Below are 18,152 nucleotides of genomic sequence, written 5' to 3' on the forward strand. Positions count from 1 at the left end.
TTGTAAATTTTATATAATCTCTCTCTCATCGTGACTAAAAATTAAATGCGGAATAGATAGCGCAATATGCGCTGCATAGCGGTAAACGAATGAACTAGCGATTATCGAATACTTTCTTTGGAATGTTGCTGTAACATTACTAAAGTTATATTGTAAAATAATGTCTTTGTAATATTTCTGCAACATTAAACTAGAATATGCAATATTGCAGCAATGTTGTTGCAAGCTTTAGTGTTGTATGGGTACCTTTCCGCCGACGTCGCAAGAAAAAAATTGCCGTGTTGTTCGATTAGTCGTGCGCGCGTTTTTATCCAAGCAGAAGGATGAAACGCGAAATTAAAGCGGCACTCGTCGGCCGATCCTCGCCAATCCAATCCCTTTTCTTCATTATATTCCGAGCAATCCATCGTTTCCTCTTATTGGCGGACGAGAGTGAGGAGATTGTGAAAGACCGGCGCGATCGATTCAACTCGATCGGTATTAGATGAGAATCGTAGAAAGTGGAGTTATTTTCTTTTTTTTTTCATTTGCTTTTTTGGGCAGCACCCGATTATACCCGCAACGAGCCAAAGTAAAAGATTTATTTACCGGATAAATAATTATCAATTAGAGATATTTAAAGCTTGTTAAAAAAAAATATATATTAATATTATTATTTAAAGCTCGAATTCATAGAAAACTTATGAGACAGAATATACATTGATTTTTCTTAAATTGTTTTCTCATTTCAAGTAGCTTAAAAACATTTTAATAAGAAAAAAAATTTTCCCAATTGTATAATTTATACAAGGTAAAGCACGCAAGAACTTTCGTTATACGATGTTATTGGGTGTTACATTTAAATATGTAAATTCAATTAAAGCAGGATTCTTTCTTCAGATTGCTCGGATTAAAGTTTCGCATAATAGAAAGTTTTCATTAACAATGCGAATAAGCAACAGAAGATGAAAGAAAACACTAGAAAAATGAAGAAAGAGAGAAAAAGCGTACATAAGACAAGCCTGTTGGTAATTTGAGTTAATTTAATCTTTTTTCTGCATTACGATATGACGTTTTCTTTCTCATTATCGGAGGAAAAAAGAAGACGGCTTGAGAAACTTCTTATTATCGATTCTAAGTATTATAACTTTTATAAATTTTTTATAAAAATGTCATCTTATAATATCATCTTTAAAAGAAATAAGAAGATTTGTTATATATATTAATTTTCTTTTTCGCATATATATGTAAATATATTTTTTTGTGGAATATTGGCTTTCTCGAAAATTTGCTGTATGTATTATATAAAAGTATGACGTCATCGTTTCCATGGATACGAGAGGAGGACTTCGTCAATGACGTCACTAGTACCGTAGTTCGGCGCTTGCTCAGGATGATGTTGAAATTGAGGTCGATGCACTCGCAATTGCATTTGTGGCGCGACATCGCAGTCTATTTAAACTTATAATTTATTTATATATAACTGCATCAATAATCTCTGCGAATTAATCTTATACAATTATTCAGTTTCACATATCCTAAACTATTTTTAAATTATGCAAGAAGATTTCGCGCTTACACAAAATGACGAATGCATTCTCATACAAAGATTTCGTTAGTTAGAAACAGAATTTATTCGTATATACAGGTCATAAATCTCGCTCAAAAATGTGTCAAAACCTTTGCGTTTTAAATAATGCTATAAAGATAAGAGCTAGTATCTTTTATTTTAACATATTTCCAACCAATCTATTTTTCATGACTCATACATAATATCGAATTGTAGCAAAGTGCAGAGAAAAGAGAGAAAAAGAGAGAGATTAATTATTCTCATTACGTGCATAAAAGATGTTTTGGAATTACATATCTTTTAAATTTTTGAAATTATACATGTGAAAGTAATTATAGAAAAACTACTCTGATACATAAGTTATTACATTAATATAAAAAAGCATTAAATATAATCTATGTGTGTGCCGATATATCTCTTTCATCAGCGCAATATGCTTTCGTAACTATCATATATATATATATGTATTCCACGTGTAATAACTGGGCTCGTCCAATCCAATGCCACATAATACGCAATTTATACCTTGATCCCTGGCATAGACAGACAAGCAGAAATAAAGCGAGTATATTATCATTATATTTGTATTCAAATTATCATTCTAAATTGCTTAATTTTTTGCAGCTGGACGGTATTTAAATACAATCTGCCTTTACATCTATGTCCAAGCCAGAAATGTCAATTACGAAAGTTTAAAAGGGAAAAAGAAAGAGTCTCACATAGGAAGGACAAATTAATACACATATTTTTTTATTATATATTATATTATCACGAATTCTTTTGTCTAAAAGTTTGCTAATTTTTAATCAAAATCAAAAGTAATCTATTTAGTAATACTGTATTTTTTTACTTAATGTTATATTTATAAAATTTTTTATATTCTCCTCCCTCTCCCACTTCCTATGCAATATCGACACACAAAATCGCTCTATCGAAATTTAATATTTGTTATTGGACAATACATTTTGTGTAAGGACGCGATTTCTTCACGACTTTATACACGCACGGTTTCCACTTTATATCTATCGCATATGTATGTGCAACAACATAGCCGTAACACCCTCTTACACACAAACAAATACTACGTCAAGTGCGTACGGAATTGTACGACCGCATAGTCGTCATTACGAAAACAAACGGAGCGGTCGGCTATTTTGAGAGCATGGACCAGGCAGCGTACTATATATTTAGATGAAATATGTATATTTGCCTGTAAGACTCACGGAAACTGAGCGTCTATGAATGCGTATTGCTTCCTTTTCGTGTTACGCGCTTTAAGACTATCGTCGATTTTCGTTAATAGCCCATCAAGAAATCGAATTCAGATGTATGTGATAATTTATTATGTATACAGGGTGACCCATTTTAACTTAGGCAGCCAAATAACTCGAAAAATAAGCACACTACGAAAAAATGTTTAGAATCAAAATTTTGTCATTTCGAGGGGGACGTACAATGACGTTAAAATGAGCCCCCCCTCACCGCCCAGGGGAAGGGGTGGGGGGGCTCATTTTAACGTCATTGTACGTCCCCCTCGAAATGACAAAATTTTGATTCTAAACATTTTTTCGTAGTGTGCTTATTTTTCGAGTTATTTGGCTGCCTAAGTTAAAATGGGTCACCCTGTATATAATTTATTGCTAATTTTTTACTTTAATTTCAAATTTATTCCTCCTATCAATTAGCAGGCAATTTATTAAAGGTAGTGCATGCTGATTTCGCACACATTAACTAGCATTTCCATTTAAAAAAGAACACTGATGGCGAATTGTGAATTAAACAATAAATCGTAAAAAAAAAGATATCAAAATTAATTGCGAATTAATTGCAAAAATATTGCAAACAGACTTTGAAAATATTAAATTTTAATAAATATGTATCAATTGGGGAATATTACAATCTTTAATCATATAATACAGTAAAGTATTAAAAGATAAATCATAAGCACTAAAATCGACATTGGTGCATATCGAGAACAAGTAATTCGAGAAATATTTTAGTATCAAAATTGAAGGAGAGCACAATTAATTGCATATTTTATTTTTATGGCGATATAGATGTTTACAATTATTTTTTAAACTTATTTCGCAAACAATAAATTAGCAATAAATTGCATGAAGAGATATCGTGAAGAAAAGCGAGCAATTAATTTTATAAATGACAAATAACAATTTAACACAGCATTATACATAAATTACTCACTGCATGATTGTTTCCGCCGTTTTCGGATTTTCTTTTTCTTATTTATTTTTGGTAACACAAAAGATTCACTCGCGGAAATACAGTTAATTACGATTGTCCGAATACTACTAACAATAAGCACTAGGAAACTTCGATTATCGATATTTATTTTTACTTTTAATTTATATATCCATTTACTTATAATAAGAGATACGCTATGTACAGAAATGCGCTATCTTCATTATTAACGAATAGTATAACTTTTTATTGCTAAAAAACGACGGTAATTGTGTATATTAGGGCTGATCTCACAAATTTCAATGGCCTTGATATATTTTCAAAAATAAAATAAGTTTAATGAATAGAACGTAATTTTCTAAATATTAATAAGTAAATATTAATAAGTTACCTCACAACAAAAACTCGACCAATCAACAACATTATGTGCAGAAACCAAACAGTTTTGCGAGAACTATCCCATACAACACAGAACATTGCAGCAATATTGCAGCAACATTGCAACATTGCCGCAATGTTGCTATAATGTTGCAATATTGCTGCAATGTTGCTGCAATGTTTTGTGCTGTATGGGATGTATTATGAAAAATACTCAATTTAATATCGTATTTCTTTTTTAAACGTTTTTAATGATTGTTGCAAACATATACTTAATATCGAAATATTACGATTAAGATCCATTATATCGTTACATTTAGGATAACGCGCAGAATCGAACAGAACAGAACTCTACGTTCTATTAAATAATCGACAAGTTTGTCATAATTATCACAAACTGTTAACGAAAAATTTGATATTGAAAATATTTTGTTTTGCCGTGTGACACTCGATGTTGGCACGCCTGATGGAGCGGTATATCACGATTTAACCGCGCGAAACACGCGCTTATTTGTCAATTCTTTTTAATTAATATTTCAATAATTATTGGGGAAAAAATTGCAAAATGATAAAGGACTTTCCTGCTCAGTTTACTGCGCTCTACCCGTTCACGAGCGTTGGCACAATCTTTATCGAACACCCTGTATCTTCATTCTTTTTAGAAACTCTTTGAATATGCGGAACAATAAGTTTGATTTATACTGCTTAAATTCCAACTAACTTAACTAACAATAAGAAATGGATTGTCGTTAAAATTTGAGACAAAAAGTTGTACTTTTTACTTTTTTTTTTTTTTTTTTTTTTTTTTTTTTTTTTTTTTTTTTTTTTTTTTAATGTATGAATATACAAGGTGTCTATAAAGTCTATACTCCCTATATTTTGAACAGCTCAAAATGATTAAAATCCGCGAAATACGTGTTTGATCTTTTCGAGGGGCTACTTTTTTAAGGGAGTTGTATATTATAGTATATTGTTTAAAAGGACATAAAAAAAAAAATTTTTTTTGGTGCAAACCAGAGGTTGATTCGCAATTTTCAAGAAATCGTTACACACAGTTCAAAAATCCTAAAAAAAAAAAAAACGTTCGAAGTATGAAAGTGTTTGTCTTTTTAAGCTCTTTCCATTAAAAAAAATTTAGATTTGACTTTAGTTTTATAAAAAATAATTTTTTTGTCTTTTTGGATTTAACAGTTTTTTTGCGTATCAACGAAAAAATCAATCGATGTGAATCATATCGAATTGAATAGAATGGCCATTTGATTTGCGAGGCTCTGCCGAGTGCGACAATCGGATATGTCTTCACGAACTTGTACAAGACAATGATCCAAAGAGACTGCCCAACAAACGACAATAAAACTTTGCAGTTTCCAAGTAGAGCACAAGAGATATAAATCTGATCGAGAAGCGCGGCATAAAGTAATAAGTTTTCTCTTACGCACAAAATATAAAATGGTCTTACATACAAACTATAAATTAGGAAATATCAGAGAAGCTTGAAACTTTTAAATGAGCTGTATAACGAGAAACAGATTCCAAAATAAATCTTAACTCTATAAAAGAAACTACTATGCTAGCAATAATACAGTTCAATAAAAAAAAAAAAAAAAAAAAAAAAAAAAAAAAAAAAAAAAAACGAAATGGGACTAATCGATTCTTATAGGTTTTTGGATGCTGAACACGAATTCGACTCCGTAATTGCTCCATCGTCAGAATTTTGAGAAATTTGCAATTAAAGTTGCAAAGGAGGATTATTTTCACGAACTTTGTCATATTATAACTACAATATATGACGTGCTGAAGAAGTATTATTGCAATCAAAATAAAGTATGTTATTAGGACTTTCAACCCTCGAAAGGAATTTTTGATGTCGGTTATGGTTTATAAGATATCCATGATTAAATATGGGGTATATTGTAAAAGTTAGCTGTGACTTTTAGGTCATTGATAATTTACCAAATAGCTGTCAATTAGATTTATTTAAACTTGAGAATTTTTTAGATCGCTGAATACGAATTTAATGTCAAAATTATCAAATTCAAAATGGTGGACTCAATATGGCGGATGTCAAAACTTAAAAAATGTTGAGATTGCAATTTAAACATTTGAGTCCACCATTTGACATTGGATTCGTATTCTGCGACCTAAAAAATTCTTAAGTTTAAATAATAATTGAAAGCTATTTGGTAAATCGTCAGTGACCTAAGTCACAGCTAATTTCTGCAATATAGCACATATTTAACTATGGATATCTTATTAATCATAACCGATACCAAAAATTCCTTTCGAATGTTAAAAGTCCTAACAACATACTTTATTTTGATTGTAATCAAACTTCTCCAGCACATCACATATTATAGCTATAATATGTATACAAAGTTCGTGAAAATAGTCTTTGTTTACAACTTTAATCGCAAATTTCTCAAAATTCTAACATGATGGAGCAGTTTCAAAACCGGATCCATGTTCAGCATCCAAAAATCTATAAGAAACGACTAGTTCCGTTCCAATGTTCGAAAAGTCTTTTTTTTATTGAACGATGATAAATGATTCTTGAATGTTGACCATTCGCGCTATTTTGCCAAAAAAAATATTGTTGTAAAAATATATATCTGCTTATATCGTCGGTATCATTACCGTTTCAATTATTGCTTCGAAGTGATCCGATAGAACTGTTACTTTATTTATGGAATTATTAAAAGTGATAACATATCAAACCAAAAATATATATATTTATAAAAATAAAATAGCAATTAGATAGTTCTGTTTAACAAATTTACTTGATTGGAAAATCTCGCATAACTAGTAATCTTAACACAGAGATCAATTTGTCTCCGCAATGACATATTACAGCGATAATAGTAGCATAAATAGAAAATAAGATTAGTAGATATGTGACGATAATTTTTCAAAACATAATCATATAGTTAAAACTTACTTATTCCCTGCATTGTTGTAATAGATGTTAAAAAAACCGTTTTATTTTAATAGAAAAAAATAGTTGAAAAAAGATGTTTTTTTTTTCTTTATTATTTTCAACATAATATTATTTTTTGTTAACATAATAAAAAAAACTTTTTTTTTTTTTTTTTTTTTTTTAAGTAATTTTAATAGATTAATGAAATTTTTGCGACAAATTATATCAAACTTGACATGATTCGGATAATTTTCAATTAGATGCATAACAAAAATTTTTTTAAATTACAACAAATAGTAATTACGTAACTATATAGCCAATTGGAATGCGAGCTACATTTAAAATAATAATGGTTAATTCAAATCTATCATCTGAAAAGTTAAAAATTAATTTACAATTATCAAAATATAAAGATTCTCTCTTTTCTTTCTAAAAAAGGCATGAAGCCTCGAACTCGAATATATCGAAGCGTAGAAGCCTCTTTTTCGCGATGCTGATTGGCTGTCTCGCTTGTGCGCTGTGACTTTTGTTTCATTCGTGTTATTTGCAACTGTCAAATCATGACATCAATTTTGATAGTTTGACAATTTGTGAAAGAAAAATTTGAAGTTAGGAAAGAAAAGTTAAAGTAATTGGAAAAATGTCTATAAATAGAAGCGCGCGCGCGCGCGCGTCTGTGTTGTTCTAGTATATTAAATATCTGGAAAAAAAAAAAAAAAAAAAAAAAACAAAGTTGTGAGAAAAAACGAGGCTCGTTTTTTTTTTCTATTTACATCTCGAATTCTTGTCGGCTATATTCCTTAATCGCACGAGATTGAAAAAGGACGGATATGAGTTATTATATACGCTCGTTTGCGCCGGAAATGGATATATGTATAGCACGCGCTACGACTTACAGCACGGTCATTTGTAAACCGCGTAAAAAAGCTCCATGTATACATAAAGCGCAGGAGGCGCGCAAAAAAATATGTGTAATGTGATATATCCTTGTCGCGAGGATTGTAGAAAAAGGTGAGGGTGAGAAGTTTATTATGTTTGAGCAGGGTGTGGGTCCGAACTGTAAGAGCTTTTAATGAAGCCACCCCGCCTCGAGAGCAGCCTTTAAGGTCTTCTTATAACCAGGTATATGGACAATTGAGCTATTCTTGATGCCTAAATTGTTTACATTACGATCCATCCCCTATCCGATAATTACGATCACAATGTGTATGCGAGTATGTTAGGTTGCTCTTAAGTACCGTTCACACATACGAGATGAAAAGCTTGATCTGCATTGAACATAACCGGCGGAATCATTATAAAGGTTCAATTTATTTTATTATATATGCCTTGTATTTTTACTACAATACATCGAGAGACTAATCAATGATGGTAAGCTCTTTTTCACGCGATAGTAAAGGCCTCTATGGATGAATAAAGAATAATGTCTTCCTCGAGTTAATACACACGCATATGGTATACACAAGAGAATTATTTTGCTTGTAAAATTCTAATCTCTGGAGAAATTACATTTAAATTTTATCGTTCGTATAAAAACTCTGACGCTCTAAACTTATCGTCATTATTTGAGAAATGTATATCGAGAACTGCTATAACATTATAATATTTCTGTTATAATGAGATAAGATCAATAACGACGCTTTAAACACTAATACTACTCGTATAAAAGATAGAATAACACGTGGTTATGATATGAAGCTATAAAATCCATTTGATTAACCTAGTGCTTGATTAATCCTGGTTAATGTAAACGATGATGGAGCAAACGATGACGGGCCATAGTATCGCTCATCTATCCTCAATACGACATAGACTTAATCGTGATCGGGGTCAATTGCTATTTTTGATTTTGGGGAAGATACAGTTGCGGTAATCGCGATTTCCGAATGTTCAAAGCCTCCCACGGCATATCTGCTTTGGTATTTTCGTTAGTGGCGTGTTTATTTTTATTGCATAGCCCCACCCGACATAAAACCCGTCGATACTCTCATTCTGTGTTTGAACATGATGAAAATGTACGCGAATGTTTTATGAATTATTCATATAAATCGATTGATTTTGTGTAATGTTGTGGATTCGAAAAATTATCATGATATCGATATGTGTTTTATATTAAGCACCATGGCTATAAAAAGTCAAACGTATCGTTTCTTTCTCTTTTGTATTGTACCTATATAGTTTTCAGCAAATGGAAGTGCGAGATAGATGTAACTCGACGCACCTTTTCTTTGTTCGATATCATACGACGTATTATTTTGTGAATGATATTATTTTTTTTGAGATTTTAATCTTAAACGTCAATTTCTTAAAATTTTTTGGAAAGTTTCACCCTTATTCTTGGCTATACTTGAGAGAAATGGATTTTCTGTCGGTGAAAATTTTTATCAAAGATTTCATCTTTTCCGCAATTTTTACATTCTCGATATTAAATATTGTAATAATTAATTCTCGAATTCAAAAATTTCATTAAAGTCAGAGATGTATGTGTAACTAAAATATAAAAGTATAAATCTGAATTAATACTATATTCTAAATTATAGAAAAAAGATAATTATTTTAAAAATAAGAATATTTTTAGTATTACCGTCTTTTAGTTGGAGATTTTCAAAAAGATTTAAAAGAGATTGTCGTTTATAAGATTATAATCTCAAAAAATAAGTCTTCTATAAAACAACTTTTTTTTTTTTCCACTTAATTGAGAACATTTGTCAATATCGAACGATCGAGAGACGCGTCGGGATTGTTTCTTTCTTGCTTTCACCTTCTCCGTTTGCGACCCATTTTTTCCGCAGAGTTATGACGCTCTCATAGGTAATGACGTCATCGCTGCTCTGACGTCATCACCGCACCCTTACGTAACCATTCAGGATGACCTCGTTTCCCTCCGTTCGAATTTCACCCTCTCTCTCTGTCTCTCTCTCTCTCTTACACTCTATCTCTAAAGCTTAATAGCCGCCTCCTATGCCATTCACGTGAATATTCCCTCGCTTAGCGGATGTGCTCTATTTCATAAAATGATTTGTTATGCGATTGTGTAAATGCGACGTCCTCGATATACCGTAATATCCTCAAAAGCAATATGAATTCTATGAGTGTTGCACTCGCATACTTTCGTTGTTATTTTATTATTATTTATATTTATGTAAGAGAATAGTACACTTACAATTATCAATAATTATAATAATTGATCTTACATATATATTTATAGAAACAAGTTACATATATCTATTTTGTATATGTATAATCAAAATAGCAGTAAAATATACCTATGTACTGGAGGTACCACACATTTTAATTTCTATCATAAATCAAACAATATATTTCTATATTATCATAATCCATATTTTTTTATCTGGACGTGTTAATATATTTTGAGATTTAATAATCAAACAATATTATTAATTAGAAAATTTATATATATCCAAGTCATATGAATATATCTCAATATGCAGTTAGATTAATATATATTAAGCATATTTAACTTGTATATGTGTGACATATGAGTTACTTTGATGCATCAGTATCAATCTTCATTTTGCCTATGACTTTCAAAATTAGTATAGAAAGAGCAACAATTACACAATCATATGTTTTAAATTTCATATATATCAGTAGTATCTTATCAAATCGAATGTCTAGAACAAACTCATATATAATTAAACTACAAAGTAAAAGATACGAAGTCGATTAATTAATTAAAAATAGGTTGAAATTAAATCTCTTTACTTGCATAATGTCGATAAATGAATACATTTGAACACATGTACTATAACTACGTGATAGAAGTACAAAATAGGATTACCGCCAACAAACGCATGTCTGTTAAAGGCTCAGTAGTAAATCCAGATATTCCACCGACGTAAGAAAATTCTGTTCGATAGAAATCAGGTTAAAATCTATCGTTGGTCTCTTATCAATAAAGAAATATTACTCAAAGGAATTCTGTGAGAAGAAGGAAAGGATTACAGAGGATATGTATATTATCCAGTTGCTAATTAGAACTTTTAAATTAATACCAGAGCTTGAAACGATAGAACGAACATATTCATTGAGCGAAGACACTATTGCGCTAAAAATTTTCTTGATTATAACTATAATTATTATTTAAAAAAATATAATAACATAATTGATTTAAAAAAACTTAATTTGTAACATTGGACATAATTATTCTGTACATGCGTTCATATTGTAATATTATCATTTGTTATGTTTCCAGTAAATTCATAAGATTAATTAAAATAAATAAATACATGTACAAACTTCTTATTTTAAATGTGAATTACTTTTTTTTATTATTCATTAAATCTCGTAAATCATGTGGATCAATTGCTAAAATAAAATTAAAGTTTTTGCGAAGTTACTTGACTCTACTTACAAAACTTAGTTCAAAGTATAAAGTCGAAGAATTTCCATTTAATGTAGCACACAATGCCACAAGCGCTACAATGATCTTGCAAATTAGAACGGAGGAATGACTTATCCCGAGGCAAGATGTTTTGAATAATAATAGCCTATAATAACTGTTCACAATTTTTTCAATTCACGTTGATTTATTAATCGACGGATATAAATATTTTTTATATAATTATTGGATCAAAAATTTTATTATTTTATAAAAGAGAGAAACAAAAATGATAAATAATAAAACTTTGAACCAAACTTGATAATTAACATTTTTGGAGGATATAATAGAAGAATTAATAATTCGGAGAGAATGTATGACATTAGGAGACTTTAATATAGATATTATGTTAGATTCGTTTTATACAAGGAAGCTACAAACGACAATGTTGAGCTTAGACATGAAACAATATGTAAATATGTAAACCGACGAGAATTACGAAAGATAGTAAGACAATTATAGATTTAATTTTCTTTAATAATAAAATAGAAGTGCAGGTAATGTATGAACCTAAAATAATGGACTATGCGTGGCTAAAAGTTGAACTGAATGCGAATAAAAATGATAATAATACAGAGAACTTAGTGTTAGGAATTATAGAGAGTTCAATATAGATGAATTTATTAAATTAGTGAAAAATAAATTGGAGACAAACCAAGATATGGATGTCAGTGTGAGAGCAAAGAAATTATTGAATTTATTGATAATATAATAAATGCGTTGGACGCTACAGCACCTAGAAAAAATTGTAGTAGAGAGAATGTAGTTTTAACTCTCTATAAAATTTAGTTTGCAAAAAACCCTTTTTTTTGAATCGCTTACAACACGAAAATTATTGATGCCTCGATATTTTTGCTGTAGGAAAATTATTTTAAAATAATCGTAAATATAATATTAAATGTAAATATAATATGTAAATATAATATTTCGACAATGTTGTACCATGTTTTTAATTTAGCATTTAACATTTCTCTTTTTTTCAAGAAATTCTTTATTACATTTGCTATTTCAGGACATCGATTACGAGGGTTTTCGCAAATTCCTGAATTCATACCTGGAGATCGATACACCGGATGAATTGTGCCGACATCTTTTCCTTTCGTTCGTCAGGAAAGACTCGCGCGGGATGGACGGCAAAGCTTTCAAAGTATGATATTGCATTTTTAGATTGATAAAAATTGCGGTGGTATTATCAATGTTACGAATAAGGTGTCTCGTTTATTGATGTGAGTAACTAAGTAGTCGCGAGCACAATATGTAGACACGAAGAAAAGAGAGTGCGCAGCACTATTTGTTGCTTTACAGGAGATGGCTGTGCTCTCCTCGACAACCGCCTGTGCCGCAATTACATCGCACACGACTTCCAGCAGTAACGTTAATAGCACCGGCGTACCCGGTGGAAGTTCCGCGGAGATCTACGGTGGATCTACGTTGGCTGACAAAATACACGGAATTACGGAAAAATTGCAAGCACTGGGTCATCACAGAATGGAGAACGAGGTTTCCAGGACGCGAACCGGTAAAAAATATATTTGGTGCTATTATTTTACACTGACAGTTAATCTTTTATGACAGTTAAATTATATCAGTTTATTATAGTTCAATAATGCGAAAGAATCCTTTTAAGGGGAAAAGTAAGCTATAATTTTATTAGTATTATCGCTTGCAAAATATTAACTAAAAAATTTTTCTGTAAACAATAAAAAGCAATTATATATAATAGGTCTAATAAATATACGTTGTTGAAAAATCAAAAATAATTCAAAATAGTTACAATATTGATATCATTTTAATGAAAATATTTTTTCTCTCTATGTCGACAAAATTTTTGTTCCTCAGGTTGTATTTTTATGGTAAACGTATACTCCTGCGATTGGATAAAATAGGTCAGCAATAGGCAAACAAATGAGATTTCTGATGACTTAATTTTTTTTTATTTCGCATCATATAAATGAATGCTATTGTTCGCTTCGGAATGACGAATGAATAACAATCGATCTGACTTGAAGAAGCTTTGAGTGAAGATTCCGGTAACTGCTGGCGGCATCATCCGATAAAATAAAATCGTTTTGATTGTAAATATCGAATTCTGATTTTTTTTTTAAATTGATTTAGAAATGCTATAAAAAAACTTGTATTTTTTTAAATATACTTGAACAAATTTTATGCACACATATATTTTTCTTCTCTGATAATTTTTAACGTTTAGTCTCTCCGAGTACATTAGATGTGCGAACCATCGAATAATGAATATTTAGCCAATGAATCTTGAAAAGCACGGCACGGCGGGGAAGTCCCGCTTCATATAGAAGCAAGATCAACTTGCGAAACCGATCGATCATGCTGTTTGTTTTTCTTGTTTTCATGCAATCACGCAATGGACGATTCAGGAAGCGTGCATCCGATGTTAACGATCACCCATACGTCATACAGCTGTTACGACGTGCTAGAGAAGAAGAGCACAGATAGCAGTCCAAGTCACAGCCAAATGTCGCGAAATTCGTCCAGGAAGTCGAACAATTCCCTTCTCGTCAACAACGGGAAATTGGAAGGTAGGCGCACGAGATCTAAATTGCGCTGAATACAATGCAAATTGTACATCGAACAATAGGGTAGATGTCCCAATTACTGCCACCTTAAGCTTATAGCCTATCTTCATTTAACCATTTTGGATGTTGCTGAAGCTAAAAAATGCCTCACTTTGAATCATAATGTTACTTAATATCTGTATTATTATAAAAGAAAATTATTATGCATTACATATAATCAAATTAATAATAAGTAAAAATCTATAGAAATCTGCGATGTCCCTATGATTGTCATTTAAAAAAAAAATGTTGTCTGTACGACTGACACCCGATAATTGTCAATCTCTTTGACTGTGACCAGATCACTGCCACTCGTTGCGCCCGAAAAGAGGTTAAAGTTATCTGTAGATGAGTGTCAGTTATGTGCACTTGTTTCTTGCTCCGAATACTGTCGGCAGTCCGACAGACAAACCAGAAAATATTGCCGCTATTGTTGTCAGTGTTAATTATAATAATGTATGTATGTCTTTATTGACTCCCCAATGGGGTTGCAATTTTACACTCTTACACTTTACAAATTTCCAAATACATTTCATTTTCTTACATTTCCGCTCTTACAACTAACGCTCCTACACCTAACCTAACGCTTTTACTACACCGCTTTCCTTTTCCCTCTCTCTTGTTCTTCCCCTTTGCTCCTCACGCTCCCTTTCCTCCTTCATCCTTATGCTCTTATCTCTAACACTTCTACACACACATAGCTTTCCTATCTTTTCTCTTTTTCTCTTTTCGCTGTTCTCCCTTGTTCCTAACTCCTAATAACCCTCCTCCTCTCTTTTTGTCTCCTTCCTATTCCCCTCCTTTTTTATCCTTCTTTCCTTCTCTGTCATTCCTCCTTCTCTTCTAAAAAGAGATATATGATGAGATGAGATCCGAGCGGAATCGAACCTGGGACGTGGCATTTGTCAGCTCGCGACTCAACGCTCTCAGCCACTCATCGCCCCGTGTTAATTATAATAATTTAACTATAATAATTTAAAATATCACTTATTTCACATATTATTTCATTAAAATGATTCTCATGTAGCTCATTAATTCATTTTACATAATCAATGTTGGTTATATAATAAAATTATTGCTCTTTCTTTAGTACGACTTTTGCATTGCCTTTTATTTACGTAGTCGTACTTTTGATACTCAGACTTAATGTTCAGTTTCTAACATTAATTAATTTTTAAATACTAAGTAAAAACAAATACGTGTCATTTTTTTTATTTTTCTATAAATTAAAGTATTGATTTAATAATAAAATTCTTTTTGAACATGTTTGTTTACAAATTTATTTTTTATCAAGTAAAATATATAAAATGGCAGTTATAGGGACACTGGCAATAATTGCGACATCTATTCTACTATTCAATGTATACTATGTTCGCAAACGCGGAATCATGTGTTTCACCATTGAGATTATTGCAAGCTTTTTTTTCTGCTCGCACATACTCGTTCAATTTTTATATACACATTATATACGTTTAATTGTTCCGTTACACATTTTTCATCCATTTTTCATTCATTAATTCAGAAATTGCTCACTATAGATTAACGTGATTCTTTTTAAACAAGCTTTTGCTCGCTTTCTTAAGCATAATCCATCCGTTTTTCTCTCTTCTTACTTTAAGTATTGGGGAGCTTATATTCAGAAGCTCTCGATGAAAAATCGATTCTATACGTGATCAAAAGCTCCTCCTAAATATTTTGCATTAAAGTTATTCGAATTATATGATTTTACGTTGTGGGATTAAGGAAATAGAAAGGATAAAATAGATCATCTCGCTTAAAAGATTCCTATTCCGGCATACATGAATTCGCATACCGTGATATTCGGTACTCGAATTCATTTTTACTTGAAGAGATCGTATTACAGCAGTATAACAAAGGGTCCATTTCGGTTGCCATCGATCTTATAGCGACGCGTTACTCTTAAACAAAGCCTGAGATCGTAAATACTGGATGAATTACGAGCTTGGAGGGACGTGACATCTCTTTCAGTATACTTCACCATATCGGGGCGGCAGTCAACGTAATCGAAAAAATATGACCACAATACCATGCGCATATATACCATTCTTTATATCGTTTTTTATGATATCAACACAGCCATCTCTTTGCTTCATTATGCGTTTCTGTGAATTTTTCTATAGCATTTTATGTTATTTTTATCTATATAGAGCATGTCACGTATTTTATTCGATATTGGATAACTTTTAAAATATTAGGAATATTAGAATAGAGAATGTTATCGTTTAATAATTAATTTGATTAGAATTTCATGTAAAATTCGCTAATTTCATCAGTGAAGAAGTCCGAATCGGCAATTTTCCAGCTCGCATGACATGTAAAACGCAATCGATTCAAATTACTCAAGCGAGACATCAACCTACAGTGTTTATGTCTGCTCTAAATCAAGACGCGCCGGTAAGTAACGAAAATAATCGTGCTTACGTTATGGATTTAAGGGAAATGTTTATTCACGTCTCTGCGCGAGATTGCCGCGCATAAACTTGCGCCTTCCCGAAGGTATAGGAAATGGATATCGTTATTTTAAATTCTGATTTTAGACGACAATATCTACATGCGCCATGAGACGAGAGATGCGTTGATCTTTACGAAATGTCATGACGTACGAAAGGCTGTGTACACGATTGAGAAAACTCGATTCTATTTCCGGGTTTGTTTGAAGAACTAGTCTGATCTTATCGTCTTTTCGTGAAACATATGCGCTTCCACATCAAATACATATCATCAGAAGTGATGAAATGCCAAATTAAAGCTTTCCGACCGTCTTTCGGTATACGTGACTCGTGAAAAATGAAAGGGAAATATCAAATATATGATCCGAAAACATATAATATTTATAGAAATTTTCCGATAGCGCTATAGTGTTCTTGAGCCATTTTAAAGTTGCTAAGTTCAGTTTTAGACTCGATCTCGTTTTTCACGAATCAAAAAGTGAATATTTGCCCTCAGATGCTTATCTTCGTAATAAAAAAAGAAGCGTAAAATCTATGGAACTATAGGGGAATAGAATAGAAAAATTATTTCAATTTACATATACGGAATTTTGTTTCAATCGAAATCTCTGCTTCCATTTTCTATACTTTTATTCTCCCTCTCCCTCTCTCTTTCTCTTTTGTATCACACAATTATATTTTCTATATATTTTTTTTTAAAACTCTGATAATTATGTGCCAATTTAAATGCGGAAAGCGTAGGAAAACACCGCTATAAAGATCGGAGCCAACTCGTTTTCATTTCACATTCCTATAATTAATGAGCTACCATATCGATCGCAGATGGCATGGAGGCGACGCGCGCTTCAAATAATTCGCATGACATATGTGCGAGTTTCGTAGTGCGTGTATGTACGCGTGCCGGTTCCACTGAAATAGCTATATCGGTATATCAACCGGTAAAATGACGTCATGAATACGCGAGGGAATGATATCAGTTTCTTGACGCGGAGGCCACACTTTCAGTGATTCTCGCGTCGTAAGAGAAGCAACAGGTGCTTTTCCGAGCTGAATCATTAATTGTGCATCGACACATCTTGATTGCAATTAGATAGTCGAATCAATTGTATGCTCGGTTTTGATTAAACGTCTTGCGGTCACAAAGAGATTAGGTAAGCCGATTCGTGATCGAGAACATTTCCCCTCGTTCGTCGCTATTAGTAGCGGTAAAAAAGAAGATGCTGCAGTTACCAAATGTGTCGGGCGTGAAGCTGAAGGAAGGTGAGATAGATCGTTTCACGACTCTCGAAAATGTAATATATATAAAATCGTAGCACGAACATTATCGTATTGATTACTTAAAATAAATTTTCTGCAAGATTTTGAATAAAGTTTGCAACTTTGAAGAAAAGTAATCTATCCTATTTCGATCTTTGTTTTAAATATATTTGTTGAATATCTTAAATATACATATATAAGCCTTGAGAGGAAAAAAAGATAAGGTCTTATCTTCTAATATATTTATAATCAATAAATAAATGTGATTATAAAAGATAGATAAGAAAGCATTCATACATCAAAACTAAATTAATCGAAAAATTATCTTCGGCAATTTTTATAATCGCGAGCATTAGTTTATAATAACTGTTGAGTAAGAGTGTTTTCTCTTTCA

General features: G+C 31.6%; 1 protein-coding gene across 5 annotated transcripts in view; it reads left to right on the forward strand.

Moving 5' to 3' along the window:
* The window catches only part of Dgk (diacyl glycerol kinase 1), a 112,114-nt gene that overhangs the window by 80,603 nt on the left and 13,359 nt on the right, over positions 1-18,152 (forward strand). For all 5 annotated transcript variants that reach the window (XR_011448464.1, XM_070314173.1, XM_070314174.1 and 2 more), the window contains 3 exons: positions 12,455-12,589; positions 12,748-12,961; positions 13,833-13,994. Coding sequence is in view for 4 of the 5 variants with exons in the window: in XM_070314173.1 (XP_070170274.1) it covers positions 12,455-12,589; positions 12,748-12,961; positions 13,833-13,994 (511 nt within the window). In the remaining variant the exon portion in view is untranslated. The remainder of the gene's footprint in view (positions 1-12,454; positions 12,590-12,747; positions 12,962-13,832; positions 13,995-18,152) is intronic.

Source organism: Polyergus mexicanus, unplaced genomic scaffold, assembly GCF_030449975.1.
Source record: "Polyergus mexicanus isolate NDT 795.1 unplaced genomic scaffold, iyPolMexi1.0 SCAF_26, whole genome shotgun sequence".
Lineage (NCBI taxonomy): Eukaryota > Metazoa > Arthropoda > Insecta > Hymenoptera > Formicidae > Polyergus > Polyergus mexicanus.